The sequence below is a fragment of the Blastomyces dermatitidis genome, assembly GCF_000003525.1.
Source record: "Blastomyces dermatitidis ER-3 genomic scaffold supercont1.6, whole genome shotgun sequence".
Lineage (NCBI taxonomy): Eukaryota > Fungi > Ascomycota > Eurotiomycetes > Onygenales > Ajellomycetaceae > Blastomyces > Blastomyces dermatitidis.
Window position 1 is genome coordinate 4,330,655 of NW_025544779.1, and position 18,599 is coordinate 4,349,253.

General features: G+C 47.1%; 7 protein-coding genes across 7 annotated transcripts; 3 read left to right on the top strand and 4 right to left on the bottom strand.

Moving 5' to 3' along the window:
- Positions 1 to 85: 85 nt before the first annotated feature.
- BDCG_06378 (mRNA transport regulator) lies at positions 86 to 6,003 on the bottom strand. Its single transcript, XM_045422114.1, has 8 exons — positions 5,531 to 6,003; positions 5,353 to 5,445; positions 4,972 to 5,244; positions 4,746 to 4,836; positions 3,375 to 4,655; positions 2,885 to 3,310; positions 2,252 to 2,782; positions 86 to 2,134 (listed from the first exon to the last, which is right to left on the bottom strand). Exons 1-8 carry the CDS (start codon positions 5,660 to 5,662, stop codon positions 2,046 to 2,048), a joined length of 2,916 nt encoding a protein of 971 aa, XP_045277825.1. The 5' UTR covers positions 5,663 to 6,003; the 3' UTR covers positions 86 to 2,045.
- Positions 5,800 to 7,803, top strand: BDCG_06379 (small nuclear ribonucleoprotein E). Its single transcript, XM_045422115.1, has 3 exons — positions 5,800 to 6,308; positions 6,429 to 6,519; positions 6,597 to 7,803. Exons 1-3 carry the CDS (start codon positions 6,168 to 6,170, stop codon positions 6,647 to 6,649), a joined length of 285 nt encoding a protein of 94 aa, XP_045277826.1. The 5' UTR covers positions 5,800 to 6,167; the 3' UTR covers positions 6,650 to 7,803.
- On the bottom strand, positions 6,830 to 7,803 carry BDCG_06380 (5-formyltetrahydrofolate cyclo-ligase; the record flags this gene model as incomplete). Its single annotated transcript, XM_045422116.1, has 3 exons — positions 6,830 to 6,951; positions 7,064 to 7,633; positions 7,713 to 7,803. 3 exons carry the CDS (start codon positions 7,801 to 7,803, stop codon positions 6,830 to 6,832), a joined length of 783 nt encoding a protein of 260 aa, XP_045277827.1.
- Positions 7,804 to 8,135: 332 nt separating this feature from the next.
- Positions 8,136 to 11,464, top strand: BDCG_06381 (protein ROT1). Its single transcript, XM_045422117.1, has 4 exons — positions 8,136 to 8,814; positions 8,948 to 9,062; positions 9,170 to 9,348; positions 9,422 to 11,464. Exons 1-4 carry the CDS (start codon positions 8,680 to 8,682, stop codon positions 9,815 to 9,817), a joined length of 825 nt encoding a protein of 274 aa, XP_045277828.1. The 5' UTR covers positions 8,136 to 8,679; the 3' UTR covers positions 9,818 to 11,464.
- On the bottom strand, positions 9,992 to 11,528 carry BDCG_06382 (uncharacterized protein). The gene is made up of 2 exons (XM_045422118.1): positions 11,238 to 11,528; positions 9,992 to 11,140 (listed from the first exon to the last, which is right to left on the bottom strand). The coding sequence occupies exons 1-2, from the start codon at positions 11,384 to 11,386 to the stop codon at positions 10,741 to 10,743; spliced, it is 549 nt and encodes a 182-aa protein (XP_045277829.1). The 5' UTR covers positions 11,387 to 11,528; the 3' UTR covers positions 9,992 to 10,740.
- A 34-nt stretch (positions 11,529 to 11,562) lies between these two features.
- BDCG_06383 (non-repetitive nucleoporin) lies at positions 11,563 to 17,854 on the top strand. Its single transcript, XM_045422119.1, has 5 exons — positions 11,563 to 12,125; positions 12,190 to 14,652; positions 14,713 to 14,801; positions 14,858 to 15,487; positions 15,557 to 17,854. The coding sequence occupies exons 1-5, from the start codon at positions 11,834 to 11,836 to the stop codon at positions 16,160 to 16,162; spliced, it is 4,080 nt and encodes a 1,359-aa protein (XP_045277830.1). The 5' UTR covers positions 11,563 to 11,833; the 3' UTR covers positions 16,163 to 17,854.
- BDCG_06384 (uncharacterized protein) lies at positions 17,250 to 18,559 on the bottom strand (the record flags this gene model as incomplete). The annotated part of the gene is made up of 5 exons (XM_045422120.1): positions 17,250 to 17,679; positions 17,756 to 17,785; positions 17,842 to 17,875; positions 18,053 to 18,239; positions 18,515 to 18,559. The coding sequence occupies 5 exons, from the start codon at positions 18,557 to 18,559 to the stop codon at positions 17,250 to 17,252; spliced, it is 726 nt and encodes a 241-aa protein (XP_045277831.1).
- Positions 18,560 to 18,599: the final 40 nt, after the last annotated feature.

The following is an 18,599-nucleotide window of genomic DNA, read 5'->3' on the forward strand; positions in this document are numbered from 1 at the left end:
TTTTTTTTCCCCCCCCAAAAAAACCGGGGGATTTTTTTTTTTTATTTTTTTTTTTTTTTTTCGGGGGGGGGGGGGCCCCCCCCCCCCCCCCCCCCCCCCCCCCCCCCCCCATGCATCCTCGTCCCCGCCATTTTGGCCCGGGGGGGAGAGGAGGTGGGGGAAAGGGAGGAGCGTCGAAATCAGCGCGCGTATTGATCATAAACCATGTCAATGAAGTGTTTTAGACTGGGTCACCAAAAATGGAGAATCATAATAGACTCCGGCTGGACAACAACAACCTTGTAACAAGGGCGCCGTATTTGACCTGAACCGAACCCGGTGGTTGGTTGACCTGCTCCGTTCTTACTACGGAGTACTGTGTACGGAGTAACTACTCCGTAGACAGGACAGGCAAGTTTTATATCGGGAAGAAATAAGTTAGGGCTTGGACGGCGCAATTTCCTATAATGATCTAGCGTGCCTAGTTATAAATTCGGGTAAAATGATTGGTGGCCCTATAGCGTAGAACCACAGCTTCACAACATCATTATTCATACATGGAATGGACAGCGTTCTTCTCCCTATTGGTCTCCCTACGGTCTCGCAACTCTTACAATTCCCTAGGTGAACACAATCAATTGTCTTTCTTTGACAGTCACATTATCTTTTCATTTATGCTAGCATGTTGATTCTAATTTCTCATATGGTTCAGGTTGTTTGTTCCCCGTGTGAGTCAAGATATACGCAACCGTGTTCTACCGCCCCCCCGGCTCTCCAAAAAAAGTTATGATCTATAAAAGAATTATGTTCATAGATAAGTAATGCTGCTGAACTATTTCCATGATATCACGTTCAAATTCAGGGTTTCAGATGGCCTAATATAGTGCAGATTGGGAAAGAATGCTGAAGGGAACGTGTGAGAGGCTTTATTTCCTTCCTTTCTGTCTATACGACGGACCAGCAGAGATACTGTAGAAGCCCCTCAGCGGTTGAGGATGAGATTCTCCCTTCTCGTAGCCTGTTAGGGTGGGTGTTATTGGAGAGTCGTCGCTAGGATTTTATATGTTAAATGCATCTGGTAGTTATAAGTCAAGCCATCGATCAAATCATGTAAAAAAGATATTAATCCTTCATAATAAGGATGAGAGGACTAGGCTCGTTTCTTGAGTATGAAACTCATTCGCGTATAGAGCAATCTTGATCCGATCACACAGATCGCCTCGCAAGGATCCATGGATAACACCACCTATCAACCACCAACAAGTGAAACAAACACCAGCAATATCAATAATGAAAAGTAAGGAAAATTTCCCCAAAGCACTAGCCCACCCACCATCAGTAGAAAAAATTTCTCAAATAATCGTCAAAATGTCCAAAATATTCATTTTGCATGATTTCATCTCAGCATCCATCCTAGAGTCATCATATCATCCCATTTACTTAGCCCCAACCCGTTAGTTAGTTTTCGCACCATGTCTGGTATCAACATATCCTTTCCTCTCTCTTCTCAACAGCTCAATCTCAATCCCATCCCATGCTAACCCCCATCCCAATTCAACCAGCCAATCCACAGCAATGCGTTTTTGTATAATCGTTTTCGTTTCCCCCTCTTCTCTTATGTCGCTTTTGGACGTTGAGTTTTTTTTTTTTTTTTTTTTTTTTTTTTTAAGCCCACCAATTAAAACGTCCTACTTTCACACCTTATCCGTCCGTTTCTACTACGTACAACTTAATTTGGGAAGGAAAACAAAGGAAAAGGGAAACCAAGCAAATATAGGATAAAGAATACACCGCTATGAATATTGACAACGGACCCAAAATAAACAAAGGTTGAGGAAATGGGAAGCGAGTAGGACGAAAATGGGGAAAATGGGATGGATGGTGGAAGATAAAAGATGAAGGATCTGGCGCTCATGCGAGCGATATTGATGGTACGATATAACATCAAAATCTCATGGTTTTCTTTACAAGCATTATCGCAGCTGCTGGTTTTCTTTAATTTTCGTGTCTGTGGCTGTTGCTAGGTAGATAGATTGAAGAAAATAAATGACAATCATAAAAAGGAACTAGCCGCTGAATTTGAAGCGGGTCGCTTCTAGCCTCCCCAGACCTTCCCGGGGGGCTACATTTCTCCTTCGATACGAATTTGTGAAGTCTGTAAGAGACGGGAGATCAGATATAAAGCCTTGGATATAATTCACCATGTGCGATTCAAAAAATAAGTGAATAAAAATAAAACAAAATCAATGATAAAGGGATGAAAAATACGAACCTTGCAGAACAACCCTTGTCTTCCGAATATCACCCTGATGAATCTTCTCAGACAACGTCTTCATAAGCCTTTCGCTTTCGCCGGGCTTCAGCGTCCTAGCGGGGAGCATGTGCACGGTCGCTTCTACCCACCTCGCCGTCTCTTGGGGCATCAGTTCAAATAGCGACATCAGAACCCCCGAGGCATCGGGGAAACAGTCTCCGGGGAAACTGAACATCATCCCCGTCAACACTCTCTGGACGAGAATCGCACCCTGTGACGTTACCAATTGTTTCACGGCGGCTTGCACTTCGGGTGTGTTCGTGAATGGCTCGCCATCCGGTCCTGTGAATTCAGATACCGATGGCTTGTCTGTGCCGAAGCTGAGGACGTCCCGACAGTAGTGAAGAACTGCTGTTAATGGATCTACTTGCTGAAGTGTGAGTGCGCTCAGCGACGCGGAGAAAATGGGTGCTGCTAGCGGGGAGGTTAGGGATTTTTTGGGATAATAGCGGACTGCGTCGGTCAGGAGGCGGAAGAAATCTTCAATCACTATTTTTTTTTTTAAAAAAAAAAAAAATCAAATATAATGGTTAGGATACGTATGGCAAATTTAGCGATGAAAGAGCCATGCTATGTAGGGGAAAATCTTACCATCGGGGACGTGATTCGGAGGCAGGTCATTCAGAATTCTGAGGAAGTGCACAACTTGTTGCTCGAAGAATTGATATACGGCGTCACTTGTCGCTTGTTCGACATACTCAGCTCCGTCGGAGAATTCTCGAATGACTGCATCCGTAGCCCACAGAAAGCAACCTTCTTTGGATGCTTCAAAGCCTGCAGAGATGCTCTGCGCCAAACTTGGTAGGAGAGGTGTCATGGCGTTTCGGTAGGATATGATCATATGGCGCCAGCATCGGCATACTCGCTCCAGTATGGGAACGGACTTTGTGAAATTCAACACGATGGTATTTAAAACAGGAAGGATCTCCTCGCAGTATCTGACGCCGGGATTCTGAGTTCCAGGTCCGACATAGGGAGAAACAATTTGGATGAATATGGTGATCAGCTGGAGATGATCTGTAGGGGGTGAAAATCAGTCGTACGTTATCATAGGAGTGAAAATTAACACGGCACAACTTACCGGCAACCGCCTTCTGGCCAGCATCATCCTTAGCCTGGTTGGCGAGATTCATGATTCTATTCATAATCGGATCACAGAATAATTTTAGAGTTTCATATATTTTGTCAACTGGCTGAACAGCAACTACTGCAGCTACACCCTCCGTAACTTCTTCCTGGCTCGACGGCTTTAGGTTGTCGATGACTGATTCATAGAAGGAATGTAACTGGGGGATGTGACCGCCAAGCAGTTTCTGACAATCGGTGCCAAGGAACTTGAATGCGAGGGCGGCCGCCTGAACGACCTCCTGAGATTTGTGTTGGAAACCGGAAATAACATAGTTTAATTGGGCTTCGAGGGTTTCGGGGTGTTGAGCGGTCCATTCTGTATACCGACCAAGGGCCATGATGGCCTGGAACCGCACTTTCTCTTGATCGGGTATTTGGACGATGAGAGGGATGATTTGCGGTAATACTGAGCTCTCTTCAGGCTCGACCATCCGCCCCATCGCTCTCATACTGAAGAGCGGCGCCTCTAGCTCTTGCCAATGTGGTACATGATCATGTGTAGCTTGCGACGCATATTTAGCGACCCAGGCTTGGATCAAGCTATATGATTTCCCGAGGCATTCCGTAACGCCGATAACAGCACAGCAATCTTTAAGAACATCGCCCATAGCGTGGCGGAACTCGCGGAATCTTTCTTCCTGCTCGCGATCTCCATCGAATAGGTCGGCCTGGTCGTCGTCTGGTGAGGGGAATTCCAGATGTTTGATCATGATATCAACCAGCTTCGAGAATAGATCCGCAAGCTCTGTTCTCGCTCCCATGTATCGTTCAAGCGTTAAGTATTGCTTAAGCTCGTACCAAAAGGCAAAGGTGATGGAAATAGATTCCCGCTCCTTGTCGACAGCACAGCATTCTAGAACTGCTTCGACTAGACTTCTAAACTCGATGGGCAAACGGGCAATCAGGACCACCCATGCTTCACCAGCTTCGGCAAATAGCCTGGTTAATCCTCTGAGCGTTTCATGGTCCTCTGCCTCCGCGGCCTCCCTAATTTTGGGCCTCAACGCAATTATCCTTGGATACAGCTTTTGGATGATAGGCATTGCCTCGTCAACCTCGAGCGTGTCCCTATAGATTGTACATATCGCATCCACAGCAGCTTCGAAAGACCGGTCATTAGAAAGGCCTTTGAAAATTGTGTCCAGAAGGGGAGAGACGACGATTTGCGAAGATGGAATTTCACGCATCCATGAGGTAATGCACTCCAGTAGTTGTGGGTTTGTTGCGGCAGACTCTGTTAAGATATTTAGTCAGCAGTTCACGCGCAACAAAGCGGCGACACGGGAAAACGGAGTGGGCAGGAGGAGAGAACAAAGGTTCTTACCGGACGACTGCGCATATTGCACCAGGAGACTTAAAACTCGATCCGCGTTGTTCTCCAATAGTTCCGCCGTCCTTGTGGAAAGTTCCTCTTCCTAAGTGTTATGATGATGGATTAGATTCTAGACTCTGGCCGAAAGGGAGTGATGTCGTAGCTGAATAAGTTTTTGCTGCGCAATAAAGGCGGAGATTGGATGGATGGACATAGATGGTGACTCGGCCGCACATACAGTCAGGTTGATTTTGCGTCCTTCTGTGACCTCCTCGGGGAGAATTTTGAGGAATTCTAAAACAGAATCTCCCGCCTCATTTCCCAGAGCTGAGCCCACGGTTGCGAGGACATCCTTCCACGCCGTCATCTGGATAGCCAAGCTGGCTAAACAAACGCACAGCTGGGTCCTTATAGGTTTTGGTCCCGAGCTATAAGCCGCCAGGAGGGAGAGAATGGAGTCTCTCAGAGCCGGAACGGACTCTGCCGGTAGTTGATCTAGGTCATAAGTGATCTATTGGGAAATATCATCGGTTAGTGGAGTTGCGGTCGGTGGTTGCGAACCACGACCATAGTGCAGAGAGCACGAACAAACGCTGGGATGTGCAGTACATGGTCTTACTTTTCCTTTTAGTGTGGTCGCCGCGAACAGCTTTGCTTCAACGGGCATCTCTGGGGACTGTAATAGGGCATGCGTAGTCGTCCAAGCTTCAACCTAGAGATGTGGCGGGGTGGTTGTCAGAGCAAGGCCAAGGGCGGTGTTTACCCGAAAGCAAAGGTGGGAACGATGGTATTCTTACGGATTTTTGGAATTTCTCAAGGAACTCATGCGCATGTGTCTTTTCCGATCGAGGGACATTGCCTTGCATCGTAGCAACAGCTGCCAGGACAGGCGCAAAGGCCTGCCCCGCGCCGTTTCCTTTGGTTGCCATAGTGGGATGTTAGAGGGGAGTGAGGGATCTTGGTAGGTAGGGGCGTAGAGCACCAATGTACACGCTGGATCAGGTCAGCCAGGCTGAGGGGATGGATAGCGACTAAGCAAACTCATGGATCAAACCAGCTCAAACCAGAAGTATCAAGGGTGCTGGATATTTCATATTAAACGGGGGTTGGGCCGGCTGGTGACGAAGGTTTGTAGTTGGTTGGTGGGAAGCGGTTGGTTGGTTTGCCGGAGGCAGAAAAAAAAAAGAGTTTGGCGGGCGACAAGAGACAACTGCGAGCAGATTTTAGCTGCATGGGCATCACAGCAACAACCGACCGCCGTGAGCAGCTTTTCTCCAGCACAACCACGGAGCATTCTCCCTCTTCACGTCGCTTACACGGCTCATTTCCGATAATTCACTCACGACTCTGCTTGGACTAAATACTCTATCACCCTTCTATCGCTTGACAGCATACCATATATCTGAAGCTATTTTCCCCAACTTTCCACGCGCAATGACAGGCAGAGGTGGAGGAGCAGGTCGCAAGACACTTCTGGCTCCAATCCATTTCATCTTCAAGCTCCTCCAGCAAAGATCTACGGTTTCAATATGGCTCTACGAACAGCTGGCGATCCGGATAGAAGGGAAGATTCGGGTTCGTATTCTCCTTTGCTCTTTATCACGACGAATAATTTACCCCCCTACCCGTTGTTGATATATAACGGGTCGCAATTGATCAAAAGCTAACAATATACGTTCACGTTTTGTTCAAAAGGGATTCGACGAGTTCATGAACCTAGTTGTCGATGACGCGGTCGAGGTTCGTTTGGCAACGAAAACAGAGGAGGAGAAGAGGAGACAGCTTGGTATGATATGGCGTTATTACCTATCTGTTGTTCATGCGCTTGCTTCCCGTATCCACAATGCTTACCTACCGCCCCAGGTCAAATTTTACTCAAAGGCGACAATGTTTCGTTAATTCAGGCCCTTCAATGAAATGGCAACGCGGGGGGTAGAATTATAGGGTGACTTTGGGGAAAAAGGCGTTAGGATATATATTTACTGTTCTACCTGATATACAGACACACACAAAAAAAAAAATTAAGAATAAAACGAAGAAGACGGGGCCTGGTTTTTATGGCACCATTAAGAGAATCCAAGCGCTTCAGTTTTTTGCTAACTGCTTGATGTGAGAATGCGCCCGTTTCCAACGATGAGGGCATCCACGGGATAGTCATGATCGGCGACGGGTATCTTCTCTCCTGGGGGAAGAAGCTGCTCTGCCAGGGCCAAGGCGACTGAGACGTGCAAGAGTGGGAAAAAGCCATTAGCAAGCGAGTGATTGATATACGGGCGACCATAAATATTTCTCAGATGATTATTATATGTTGGGTTGGATGGTTTCCTTACCGAGATGTGGTTTCCGCATGCCTGCTTTACTTTCTTCTCCTCCGCTTTGCCTAATGTTTTTCAATCGATTGACGAAATGGTCATAATACCCTTTGCCGTGTCCCAGTCTTTGCAGTTGTTCGTCAAAGGCTACTCCAGGCATAACAACCAAATCTAATCCTGAACTGTCGTCACCGGCTGCAGTTGATTCTGATTCTGCCTCTGTCATCGTGGAACCTGCTTGGGCCGTTTCTCCCGTAGGGATACCATATCCACCAAAACAATTCCTCCTGCTGCCAATAGTATTCGAATCTAGTGTCGGGATACCCCATTTATCTGCCTGTAGCGATTCGTAGTCTTCCAGGGAGCGTAGCGCTAGCATTTCCATGACCGAGGAACGACCCTGGTTTGCGGTCGCCGCTGGGTCCGGTTGATAGAGATACGGGACATATACTTGCTTGCCTCTGCTGAAGGCATCACGGACAATAGCGGCGGTTGAGATTTCGCCAGAGGGCATTGAGAGATAGACACTGAGTTTAGTGGCTGCATGGTATTCAGGGAGTGCAAGTAGATTTCTCGTGACGATGGATGCTGATAGTTACATAATTATCAAGTAAATATCATGGCGATATAAACGGCACAGAATGGTGAGTGAACGGGGGATTCTAACATTGCACGGCCACAGACTCTTTGGATACTTCTGAAAGGATCCTCCGTAGCTTTCTTCGCAATTCCTTCTTGGCTGTTTGTAGAGACGCCATTGTAGGACATATGGTTATATATTACACTCCGTAAATCGGGGTGTTTGAGCAAGCTACCACGGCGGTTACCGAAATGTCTAAATAATTAGAGGTAGCTAAGAGGAGGAGGACAGCGGGGTGAGTGTGTTTTGCAGGCCTTTTTACTTACAGTAAGTCGTTATGAGTTTGAGAGACTGCACTGTATATACCCTGTGGCAACTGTTGGAGATAGGATATTTATTAGCTTGCAGAATACGAATCTGGTCTTAGCATTCATTCCCTTCCCGCTAACTATTTAAGGGCACTAGACTAGGACGGACGCCATTATTGACTAAAAATAATGATTAGCCGCCGTTCGAATTTGATTTGTTGATCTTGATGCTCTCTATCAAGAATAGAGCCTCTGCCTTTGGTCTCCACGGGTCTTTTCATATAGATGTTATGCTTCCTGGTATATATTTTGAGGACCATACGGAGTATACCAGTTTCCGCTGGCATGACTATACAACCAATGAGGGATCGAAGAAAATACCCAATTTACACGAGCAGCTGCGTATTCTGTTCTATTCTAAAAATAAAAAAAATAAAATAAAAAAATAAAAAAAAAGTGACCAAAAGTAGATTTCGTAAATACTGGATGCGACAACAGAGAGAGTTCACAGTGTTCCTGGATACGTCAGCCTTTCGCTATCAGGAGTTACTTGTAGAACCTGCTCCAGACAATCTTCGGCACCGAACGACACCGGATTCCTCGCCTCTCATCTTCGCAGCGAACTCTCGAGGAATTCCCTTGTTACTTTCCGTCCTTCTTTCTTTCTTTCTTTCTTTCGTTTTTCCCTTTCGTCGTCTCGTCTCATCTCCCCTCTTGTCCCAACCCAGCGTGCGGCGACGGAAATCATGATGTTGGCTACGTTGTCTCTCTTCCTCATCTCGTTCTTTTGCCTGCCCACTGTCGTCACCGCGCAAGGTCCGGTAGATCCGCAACTAACGGGCACTTGGACTACCAAGTCACAGAAGGTCTTGACGGGCAGAGTACGTACATCATTGCTGGCACAGATTTGTGATTTCCTTTCCTTTCCTTTTGCGGAAGAAAAAAGAAAGGAAACAGAAACAGAGCTACCTGCTGACCATTTGCGGTTGTTTGTTTGTTCAAACAAAAAAAAAGGGATTCTACAATCCACAAAAGGATAGATTCGTGGAGCCGTCGCATACAGGAATCTCATATTCATTCTCCGAAGATGGATTCTTCGAAGAAGCATATTTCCGCGCAGTTTCTGATGGTTAGTCACCGCACCGCACCGCAACATAGCCATGGCCATTTATCGCCTCTATATCTATAGTTACCCCTTGAATAGAGCTGACGTATGATTCTTCTGCATCTAATTAGCTACCAGTCCAGAATGTTCAAAAGGGGTAATGCAATTTCAACATGGAACCTATAGAGTGGAACGTAATGGGTCTCTCATCCTGACCCCATTCAGCTCGGATGGTCGCCAATTGGTCTCGAACCCTTGCATTAGCGAAAGTGCAGAGTACTATCGATATATCCAAGAAGAGCTGTTCGAGGTAGATATGAAAAAGAAAATCTTTTTTTTTTTTTTACGACTTGGCATAAATTGCGCTAACAATCAATCGGCAGAGATACGAAGTCCTACTTGATCCGTTTCACAAGATCCAACGCCTCAATCTATACCGATTTGACGGCTCACCATTGATCCCCATGTATCTCGCTGCACGTACGCCAGAGATGCTCCCGACACACACGCTGAATCCGACAGATCGCTCCAAGACTGCTGTTACAGCAAGATCGACAGCGGCTGGCGAACGAAAAGCTAAAGCGAAAAGAACCGAAGGCTCTGAAGAAATAGAAAGGGAATTTAAAGTCGCCCAGCCGCCAAGAAACAAGAGCCCATTCATCAAGACGATTGACTACTTCTACCATTCAAGAATGGATAGGCTACCGAGCAGTGATAAGGTGTGGTGGATAGGGGTAATCATGACATCTATTGGAGGGATCGCCCTAATCTATAAATGAGTGCATATCATGTTGTACTTTTTTTCTTTTTGTGCGGTGCTATACTCTTTTTTCTGCTTCCTTCTGCCTTTTTTTAATTATTCCCGTTCTTTTTTTTTTATGGATTCTAATTCTCATTTATCTTCTTCATCGCCCCTTTCTGCTACATTTATATTTTTAATGGGCCTAGTCTGTTGAGGGACTATCTTGGGATAGACTGGGCGTTAAGGAGGGAGCAAAATGGGATACCAATAAGTGTTTAAAATCTATTATATGATCAGGCTGGTCGTCCAGCTTTTGTACTAGCAGGCCTATAGAGTCCTCCTCCCTCCTACTGCTTTCTCATGCAAAGTGATAGATACTAATATTGACTATATCGAGTCGTGCCGTTATTTCACACCCCCTAAAGCCCGCCGTACCCCGTTGCTAAAAACAATTCGAAAATTGGCCGAGTATTCAATTGATTCATTCACCTCTCATAAATTATCCCGAGCTATGACGGTACTCGTTCATTTTCTTGTACCAGGGAAGGGCTAGAAATGTAATTCCAAGGGGGAAACGGGGAAACGGGGAAACGGGGAAACGGGGAAAATCTTCCATTATATTTCATCATAGCAACAATATATAGCGGGCGAACGGACCATTTCCATCTCGGAGAAATCGATGTGCGAGCTAGCTGTAACTGAAATGTACACCCGGCGGACGATACTACCTGATGCCAGATAAAGAAGCTGACCCCGTACGCTCCCCCGGCCCCCCCGTTTCACGAGTCATATTGTACACCCATATCTGCGCCCCAATCACGCCCTCCGATGGGGGGTAAAGGAAAGGAGTGGAGAAGAAAGGAGAGTGAAAAAACAAAGAAAAGAAAAGCAAACGCCCGTAATTTTCCGCATACATAGTGGTGATATACACGTAACTCCCCTATAATTTTCCCCCACTCCCTAGGATATCAACTCCTTCGCAATCTTCGAGATCTCCCCTACCTGCACTGGTTTCCCTTCCAACGAACCCCCGGGTCCCACCAGCGCCTTTATGACAGTCCCTATAGCAATCTTTTCCCCGGAATTTTTCATTTTTTCAATAGCTCTCGAGACAGCAGCTCGGACCTCCTCATTGCTTATCGTTTCCACCTGGCTAGCGTATCTCTCCAAAACTTCTAGTTCTTTATTCGCGTTCTCGATCAAGTCTGCTCGGCCCGCCTCTAGGTATTCACCCTTTGCATCCTTTAGCGCAGCGGTGCGCTTGTTTAAGAGCTTTAGGAGCTGGATGTCAGTTTTTATGGGCGAGGGGGTCTTTGCGGCGTTGTTTGTTTCTGATATTATGGCGCGGAGGACGTTGAGTCTATATTTATAAAGACGGCCCGAATGCGGGCTTGTTAACACATGTGATCGCAGGGAGAACTGAGGGGCGTGGTTTAAGCTATTGAGTATTTATGTACCTGGCGGTGTCCCTCGCCCTCATGGCATCCTTCAGATCTGATTTTATCTTAAAGAGCAAGGGCGGTGCTGTTGGAGCAGCTGTAGAGTTGTGTCGGACGACGACGCCTCGAAGGCACTGCTGGGGACGGGATCTGAGTGATCGGAACATTGTGAGAGAAAAGAGACTGAATTTACGAAGGGCGATATGTAGAGAATCAAGATGTGCTATGCTGTAATGAGATTTCTGGTGTTTCTATTGTGCAATTGGTGAAATAGCTGAAACAACGACAGCGATTTAACCATGTACGGAGTATGGAGTAAATAAATTTATATAATATTTAAATATTTAAGTCGCGGATGGCTGGCTGCTGGTCCGTGCACCCGCTGCCTCTTTTTTTGTTTTGACGAAGCTTCGGCGAAGGCTGGCTTGTGTTCTCTCCACGCTGCTCTCTCTACACGTCTCCCCCGAGGTGGCCAGCATTGGTCTATCTAAATATCTTACTTTATTGCTGCCGTTATTCTGCCCTATCCGCGGTGCCGCATCCACGGGTGCGCGACTTTTCACCAGAGCAGGGCGTGCGTTTACCAGCTTCATGCGCCCACGCATGTTGAAACGATGACCTTTCAACCCCTTACTCCTCAAAGACCTCTACCAGGCTCCTATTTTCAGACCCCAGCTCCGCCTAATTTTAATGGACCTCTTTTTCAGTCCTCTACCTTGTCTGGTGCCGGAGGCCAACCTGCGACTGCCGCCGCACCTCCGCCCCAGCCCCTTCGTGCAAGACTCCCCGTGATGGCGGTCAAGAGCAGAGCGGAAACCCTGAACCCACGACAACGAGCGGCGCGGACCATAGATGAGGCTTTGGCGCAGGAGTCACGATACCCAGATCTAGACAGCTATTTATCCCGTATGTATAGGCAAAAACTCCTAATGACATGGTTTAGAAGTCTAATCTTAGAGGATGTATATAGAGGGTTTTTCTTCCGATTATGATATTCCCACGTCGGCGTCCTGGGCGCCGTTTCAAAAAGTTAAGATGTACAATATACCGGACCAAATATTCGATCAATACAATCGAGCACAGGTAGCGACAAGCATGGGGCTTTTTGCGGAGCTGAACCATGCGTGGGTTACGATTGACAATGCCCTATATCTCTGGGATTACACCCATCCAAACCCGCAGTTGGTGGGATTTGAGAGCCAGCCAAATAGCATCAACGCGGTCAAGCTAGCCCACCCTCGCGCAGGTGTCTTCCTCCCGTCAATCTCACACATCCTTGTTCTTTCTACCACTGCGGAGATGTTGTTATTGGGCTTGGGATGTGAGACGTCTGCTTCAGGAACAAAGACAGTGACACTCTATCAAACTGGAATGGCAACGTCGATTCGAGGGTTGGACATCAATGTTATTGCATCATCAAACTCTACTGGAAGGATATTTTTTGCGGGGTCGGCTGATAACGACGTTTATGAGCTCATGTATCAACAGGAAGAGAGGTGGTTCCAGGGCCGCTGCGGGAAAGTGAACCATACGAGCAAGAGTTTTGCTGCCTTCACCCCGTCAATTATTCTCAGCCATAAACCGATGGAGTTTGTTGAGCAAATGGTAGTTGATGATAGCCGAAACTTGTTATACACGCTTTCTTCGAACTCGACAATCCGTGTATTTCACCTGAAGCCCGATGGAACTATCAATCTTACCATTACAAAACATGCTATCGATATCTACTCGAACATTGGACATATTATTAGCTCCAACGAAACACTCAACCCCAGGATCAAAATAGTCTCTATCAGCCCTATCCCAGCTGCGGAGGCTTCTAGGTATCATCTGATGGCAGTAACCGCTACTGGCTATAGAATATATCTTAGCGCTACAGGGTCATATAGCTGGTCTGCAACTCCAACTGCAACCAATGCTCCGACCAGCATGCAAGCTCATCATGTGAAGACACCGCCTTCTGACATCACTGCAAGCCAATTACCTCAAGGGCCTCCTGTTGCTGGATCGCCATATCAGGCCTCATTCGGAGCCAAACTCGCCATCCACTCGCTTGACCCTACTAGATCCGCCCGACGATTCCCCCCTGGCTACTTTTTCTGTTTTACGTCAAAAGACCCCACGAATAGAGCAGACACCCTTTTTATCTCAACTCCCGACTCTGGCCGCCTTGCGCGACCACAAGAGAGCGCACTCCCGATTAAACCTGGCGAAACCGCGATGTGGCTAACCCTTGGCAGTCGAGCAGAAGACATTGGGCTATGCACACCAGAATTCGCTACGCAGCCGCAAGGAGGTTTTGGAAATGAGCTCGCCGTTCAATTCGACAAGCCTACAGCGGAAATTGCGGTGTTGACCAATACTGGAGTTCACGTTATTCGCAGGCGGCGAATAGTAGATGTCTTTGCTTCGCTAATACGGAACGCTGGTGGAGAAGAGGGACTGGAGAGTCAGGTAAAAACACTGATACGACTGTACGGCCGCAGTGAGACGCTGGCGACCGCTTTAGCTGTTGCCTGTGGTCAGGGAGTGGAACTGTCTGCGGATTCTCGTCTTTCGAAGATAAATGACCCCGACGTCCTTGAATTTGCGCGAAAGGTGTTTATTGAGTTTGGGGGAAAGCCGACCTTTAATGAGAATGCAGTTGCCGACAATTCCACTCCCGCGATTGACGCTGTCATCCCCTCGCCGCGCCATGCTGGTATTGCTCTCTATACCTCACGTCTCTTGAGGTCCATATGGAAAACAGTAATTGCCACGCAAAATCGGACCCCGGCGGGAGGTGTCACCATTTCTCCATCCATCGATACTTCAAAATTGCATTCGATTCAGAGAGATTTGTCTGCCCTTCAGGACTTCTTCCGGACAAATAAGTCCTTCATCGAGGGATTGAGTGGACCGGAAGCTCTCTCACGAGTTGTTACTAAACAGGACGAGATTGCGCTGCAAGGCGAGCATCGTGCTTTGCATGCTATGGTTCAACTTGTTTCTGATACAATCGAAGGTATTTCATTTGTTCTGGTCCTGTTCGATGAGCGGGTTGACGAGATCATCGCTTTATTACCTGAGGAAACGAAGCAGCGCTTTTTAACTCTCACATTTGAAGAGTTATTCAGTAGCAACAAGGGCCATGAAGTTGCGAAAGAGCTTGTTAAGTCTATCGTGAATCGGAATATTGCTAAGGGCTCCAACGTTGAGACGGTTGCGGAAGCTCTGCGGCGAAGATGTGGCACTTTCTGCAGCGCAGAAGATGTCGTTATTTTCAAAGCTCAGGAGCAACTAAAAAGAGCGGCTGAAGCCGGGGGAAACTCTGAATTGGGCCGCAATTTACTTAATGAGAGTTTAATCCTCTTCCGCCAAGTCTCCGAGAATCTGTCCATGGACTACCTCCAGTCTGCGGTGGAGCAATATATCCAGAACCAATTCTTTGCCGGTATGTATCATTGACCGGCCTTTTACTAAAGGATCGAAGATCTGATTTAAGTTTTTGTAGGTGCAATACAACTGTGCCTTAGCGTTGCGGCCCATTCTGACAAGGCAAATCGTGCGCTTTCTTGGATTATGGATGGTCGCCCACCAGAGGTATTTCCCCAATACTGTTCGTAAGTTTGCTTTTGTCTAACGTTGATGTGACATAGGATCCCCGGCAGGCTAGTTACGAAGTGCGCCAACAGTGCTATGACCTAATATACAGAATTATTCTCGCAGTCGACGAACTTTCGGGTCAAGATCCCGGTTTCGTGGATGGGCAGTACACTGCTGTGGCACGAAGAAAAAATGAAGCTTATGATGTGATCTCAAAATGCGAGGATGAGGTGTTCCTCACTAGTTTGTATGATTGGTACTTGGAGCGAGGTTGGAGTGAACGACTTCTTGAAGTCCAGACTCCTTTCGTCGTGACCTATCTTCAAAGAAAGTCAACTGAAGACATATCACATGCGGATCTACTATGGAGGTATTATGGACAGTCAAATCGATTTTACGATGCTGCATCCGTTCAACTACAGCTTGCCCAGAGCTCATTCTCACTCCCACTAAGTCGGCGGATTGAGTATCTCGGCCAAGCTAGGGCAAATGCATCAGTTTTTACGCCGAATGTGTCACGGGCGTCGAGGCAAAGGCTGCATCAAGAGATTTCGACGTTGATTGATGTGGCCAATGTGCAAGATGACCTTCTACAGAGGCTCAAGGAGGAGACTAGGATTGAACCTGATCGTAAAGCTACCGTCCTGCAGGAGGTGAACGGCGAGATCATGGAACTCAATAAGGTATGGTTGAACTCACCAAACACTGGTTCTAACAATTGTGAAGTTGCTAACACATATCGCACATTCCAGCTTTATAACATGTATGCTGATCCCGGCGGTTACTACGATATCTGTCTACAAATCATGCATCTCGCCAACTACCGCAATGCTTCTGACATCAAGGCATGCTGGCATAACCTAATCCAAGAAGTCCACGAGGAGGCTTCAGCAAAAGGCGCACCCCTCCCCTACGAGGCCGTCATTGAAAAGATCCGAGGTCTTTCCGGCCGCCTCAGGATGTCAGACACTACCTTCCCAGTCCACCTGCTACTACCAATGCTCGAGCGCTACGTACTCGAACAGCAGCTTGGCGTTGGCCCAGACAGCTGGATCGTAGACCTCTTTCTCGATCTGCAAGTTTCCCACGAACTCATCTACACTGTTCTCGAATCGCTCTTCTACAATGACGAAGTGCCTTTCCATGGAAAGAATAGACGGTATATCGGACGCGATCTGCTATACCTGATTGCCCGCTGGTTCCAGGAATCATTGCGCGTCGGAACGGGCGCGTTTGGCAGCGATGCCTTTGCTACCCGCGTATCGGAAATGTTACTGCTGTTGCAGCAGAGCGGTTTGGATGACGAGTCGGTCCAGGTATGTCGCGATTTGCGGGCTAAGATTGAGCGATCTTTGTAGTGGCCATGCCCCTGGGCGGATGGCATACGATTCCGTATCGCGGAGGTGTGGCACGCCGACTACGTGCAGTATATAATCACAGAGGTGGAAAGCGAGGTTCCAACGTTTAAAGCGGGTTGTATCATGATGGTGTCTGATGTATAGCATTTTCGATACCTGATCGGAGATTTGTCAGTATCAGCGGCGTTAATAACAATCTAAAATTTTACTGCTGTTTTTATCCTTTGATCATTTACACCTTTATGTAGTTAACTTTGGTTCTCTCATCTTGGTTGTTAATTTTCTTCCCCCTATTTCGCTTCCAGTGCCTTTCAAATGTCCTTTATCTCATATTGTTCCATATTTTTTTCCCCTCCTTCTCGCCCCACATCAATTCGTGGCGTTAACTTTCCCCTCCCTGATTTATTTGTTTCTCTTTTTTTTTCCCGTTTCGTTTATATCTTGAACAAAGTAGATACAAGCGAATGATAGAGCTTTGGGGGGAAAGGCAGGAAAAGGGAGGATCTACAAAAGAAAATGACGCAAGGAAATGAAACGAATCAATTAAATAATATCTGTCGGGTCGAAGTAATGGAGCTGGTACGGTCATATCATGGTGCAGCAAAAAATGCCAATAAATCCCTCCCGCACCCGTATATGCGCCGGTAACTCCCCATTTCCGTAATACAATATATACATCCTTGCCATCTCTAGTGTGTTATAATTGTTTGGGGTTGGCTTTGTTTTGCGTTGCACGGTTGTAGCGACCATCACGTTCATCAATGGGTCACGGTTATTCACAAACAGCTCAGTTTTTGGAAGCTGTTCAGCAGTTGAAGAGTGAATGGTGGAAGCTGACGAGCAACTGTTCGAAGATATAACCCCCCAGGGCAGCCAGCTGCTTGGCTATATCGGAGTGATTGGAACTTTTCGGCACAGGAGACAGCGATCGTTGTTCTGTTGATCTCTTTTGATATTGCGATACCACTCAGGCGGCCAAGCCACGGTCGGATACTACTTCCGTTTACACCCATCAACATGTAACAGTACAATGCCGATGAACTGTGAATATTAAGGCACAAGTACATGTTCATCACCGCCGCGCAGTCTACCCCTGCGGGTGAATCAGCGTGGGTTCGTCGTCCGGCTTCTTTGTGGCTCTCGATGTCGAAAACTCGACGACTTTGTGTATCTTTCCTGTCGGGATCATTTCCAAATCCTTCGCGATCCCCTCACTGGTATTTATCGGCCGGTCACCCTCGCCGCCCTTTGATGCCCATATAACTTCCTCAGACGATAACCGGCTCATTATGACATCAGCCCTTAACATAGAGGAACTAATCTTTCTGTGGCCGGAGGAATTTTGTAGGTGATTCTGATGAGTTTTCCGTTTTGGTCCGGTGCCAATGGAGCACGTGAAATTCTCATCACCGGTTCCGTTGATACGTCTTCGGGGAAATGGCGAAGGTGGAAAAGGATCTTGTCTTTCACCAGCAGTGGCTTGAGCGTCACAGCAGATACGGCTATGATGCTGACCCCTACCTCGACAGCGCACCAGATCACTAATTCGGAGTTGGTAAAAATTGAGGTTACCGCATCATACCCATTGTGGACATACGCGAGTCTATCGTGGCAACACTCGCTCTGTAGTGATTCGTTAGAATATCGAGCATATTCTAGGTATATAGTCAGAAGCTTACATTGCTCCAAAACCAGTAGCAAGCTGGCGAATACCTTAGCGCGGTGGCTCAAATTTAATTTCCGTAACATCGAAGCAGCGACAATTGTAAGCGTTATATCACCCAGACAAATAATTGAACTGTGTGCGTAGCTTCCGGAAATGACTGTGCGATATTGCCGGCATGTTCCTTCGTTAGGTGGTCTTAGGAGCTGCTCCCACAAAAAGCTGACCGGCAAGCGAGTGAGCAGGCTGGAGAACCAGTAGAAAGTTGTGAAGATGGTCGTAATCGCACCGACCGCATATTATCGTGTAGATATAAGCTCGTCCGATGACAACTACTCGTAATAAGAATAAACAAAACGAGATTTTCACGAGCCCTGAAGCCATGATATAAAAAAGATTGGCGATAAAGAAACTCTATATCAAATGTTAACGATGTCATCTCATGAATGCTGTGCCGTCTTGAGGTTCGTATATCGGATCTTGAATGCATTTCTGACTGATTCTATCTCCGTTGTGTTTGCCTAGCCCTGGGTCGTTGAATGAGCGAGCCAACAAACGCGGAGAACGCCAACTGAGGAATCACGGGTGGATAATTAGCTATGCACACAAGAGCGACAAAGCTATGCTTCCGTAGATGGACGTAGTATATATATGTATCGGATCGGTGCTAGGGATGCAGTCCAACTTACCATAGGTAAGACCGCGATGAAGTCGTTAGCAACCCAACGGGTCATGGTTAGCCGCACCGCACGTAGTAGCGGAATCCGATGACTA

Bases quoted from the DNA above. Each gene is read 5' to 3' on its own strand.
- BDCG_06382 (XM_045422118.1), bottom strand. From the start codon at position 11,386: ATGTTCCGATCACTCAGATCCCGTCCCCAGCAGTGCCTTCGAGGCGTC. The intron at 11,141-11,237 runs GTACATAAATAC...TTATAAATATAG, and splicing joins AGGGCGAGGGACACCGCCAG to ACTCAACGTCCTCCGCGCCA.
- BDCG_06379 (XM_045422115.1), top strand. From the start codon at position 6,168: ATGACAGGCAGAGGTGGAGGAGCAGGTCGCAAGACACTTCTGGCTCCA. The intron at 6,309-6,428 runs GTTCGTATTCTC...TTTGTTCAAAAG, and splicing joins GGATAGAAGGGAAGATTCGG to GGATTCGACGAGTTCATGAA. The intron at 6,520-6,596 runs GTATGATATGGC...CTACCGCCCCAG, and splicing joins GGAGAAGAGGAGACAGCTTG to GTCAAATTTTACTCAAAGGC.
- BDCG_06378 (XM_045422114.1), bottom strand. From the start codon at position 5,662: ATGGCAACCAAAGGAAACGGCGCGGGGCAGGCCTTTGCGCCTGTCCTG. The intron at 3,311-3,374 runs GTAAGTTGTGCC...CACCCCCTACAG, and splicing joins TGGCCAGAAGGCGGTTGCCG to ATCATCTCCAGCTGATCACC. The intron at 2,783-2,884 runs GTAAGATTTTCC...AAAAAAAAATAG, and splicing joins TCCGAATCACGTCCCCGATG to TGATTGAAGATTTCTTCCGC.
- BDCG_06383 (XM_045422119.1), top strand. From the start codon at position 11,834: ATGACCTTTCAACCCCTTACTCCTCAAAGACCTCTACCAGGCTCCTAT. The intron at 12,126-12,189 runs GTATGTATAGGC...GGATGTATATAG, and splicing joins TCTAGACAGCTATTTATCCC to AGGGTTTTTCTTCCGATTAT. The intron at 15,488-15,556 runs GTATGGTTGAAC...CGCACATTCCAG, and splicing joins AGATCATGGAACTCAATAAG to CTTTATAACATGTATGCTGA.
- BDCG_06381 (XM_045422117.1), top strand. From the start codon at position 8,680: ATGATGTTGGCTACGTTGTCTCTCTTCCTCATCTCGTTCTTTTGCCTG. The intron at 8,815-8,947 runs GTACGTACATCA...ACAAAAAAAAAG, and splicing joins AGAAGGTCTTGACGGGCAGA to GGATTCTACAATCCACAAAA. The intron at 9,063-9,169 runs GTTAGTCACCGC...GCATCTAATTAG, and splicing joins TTTCCGCGCAGTTTCTGATG to CTACCAGTCCAGAATGTTCA.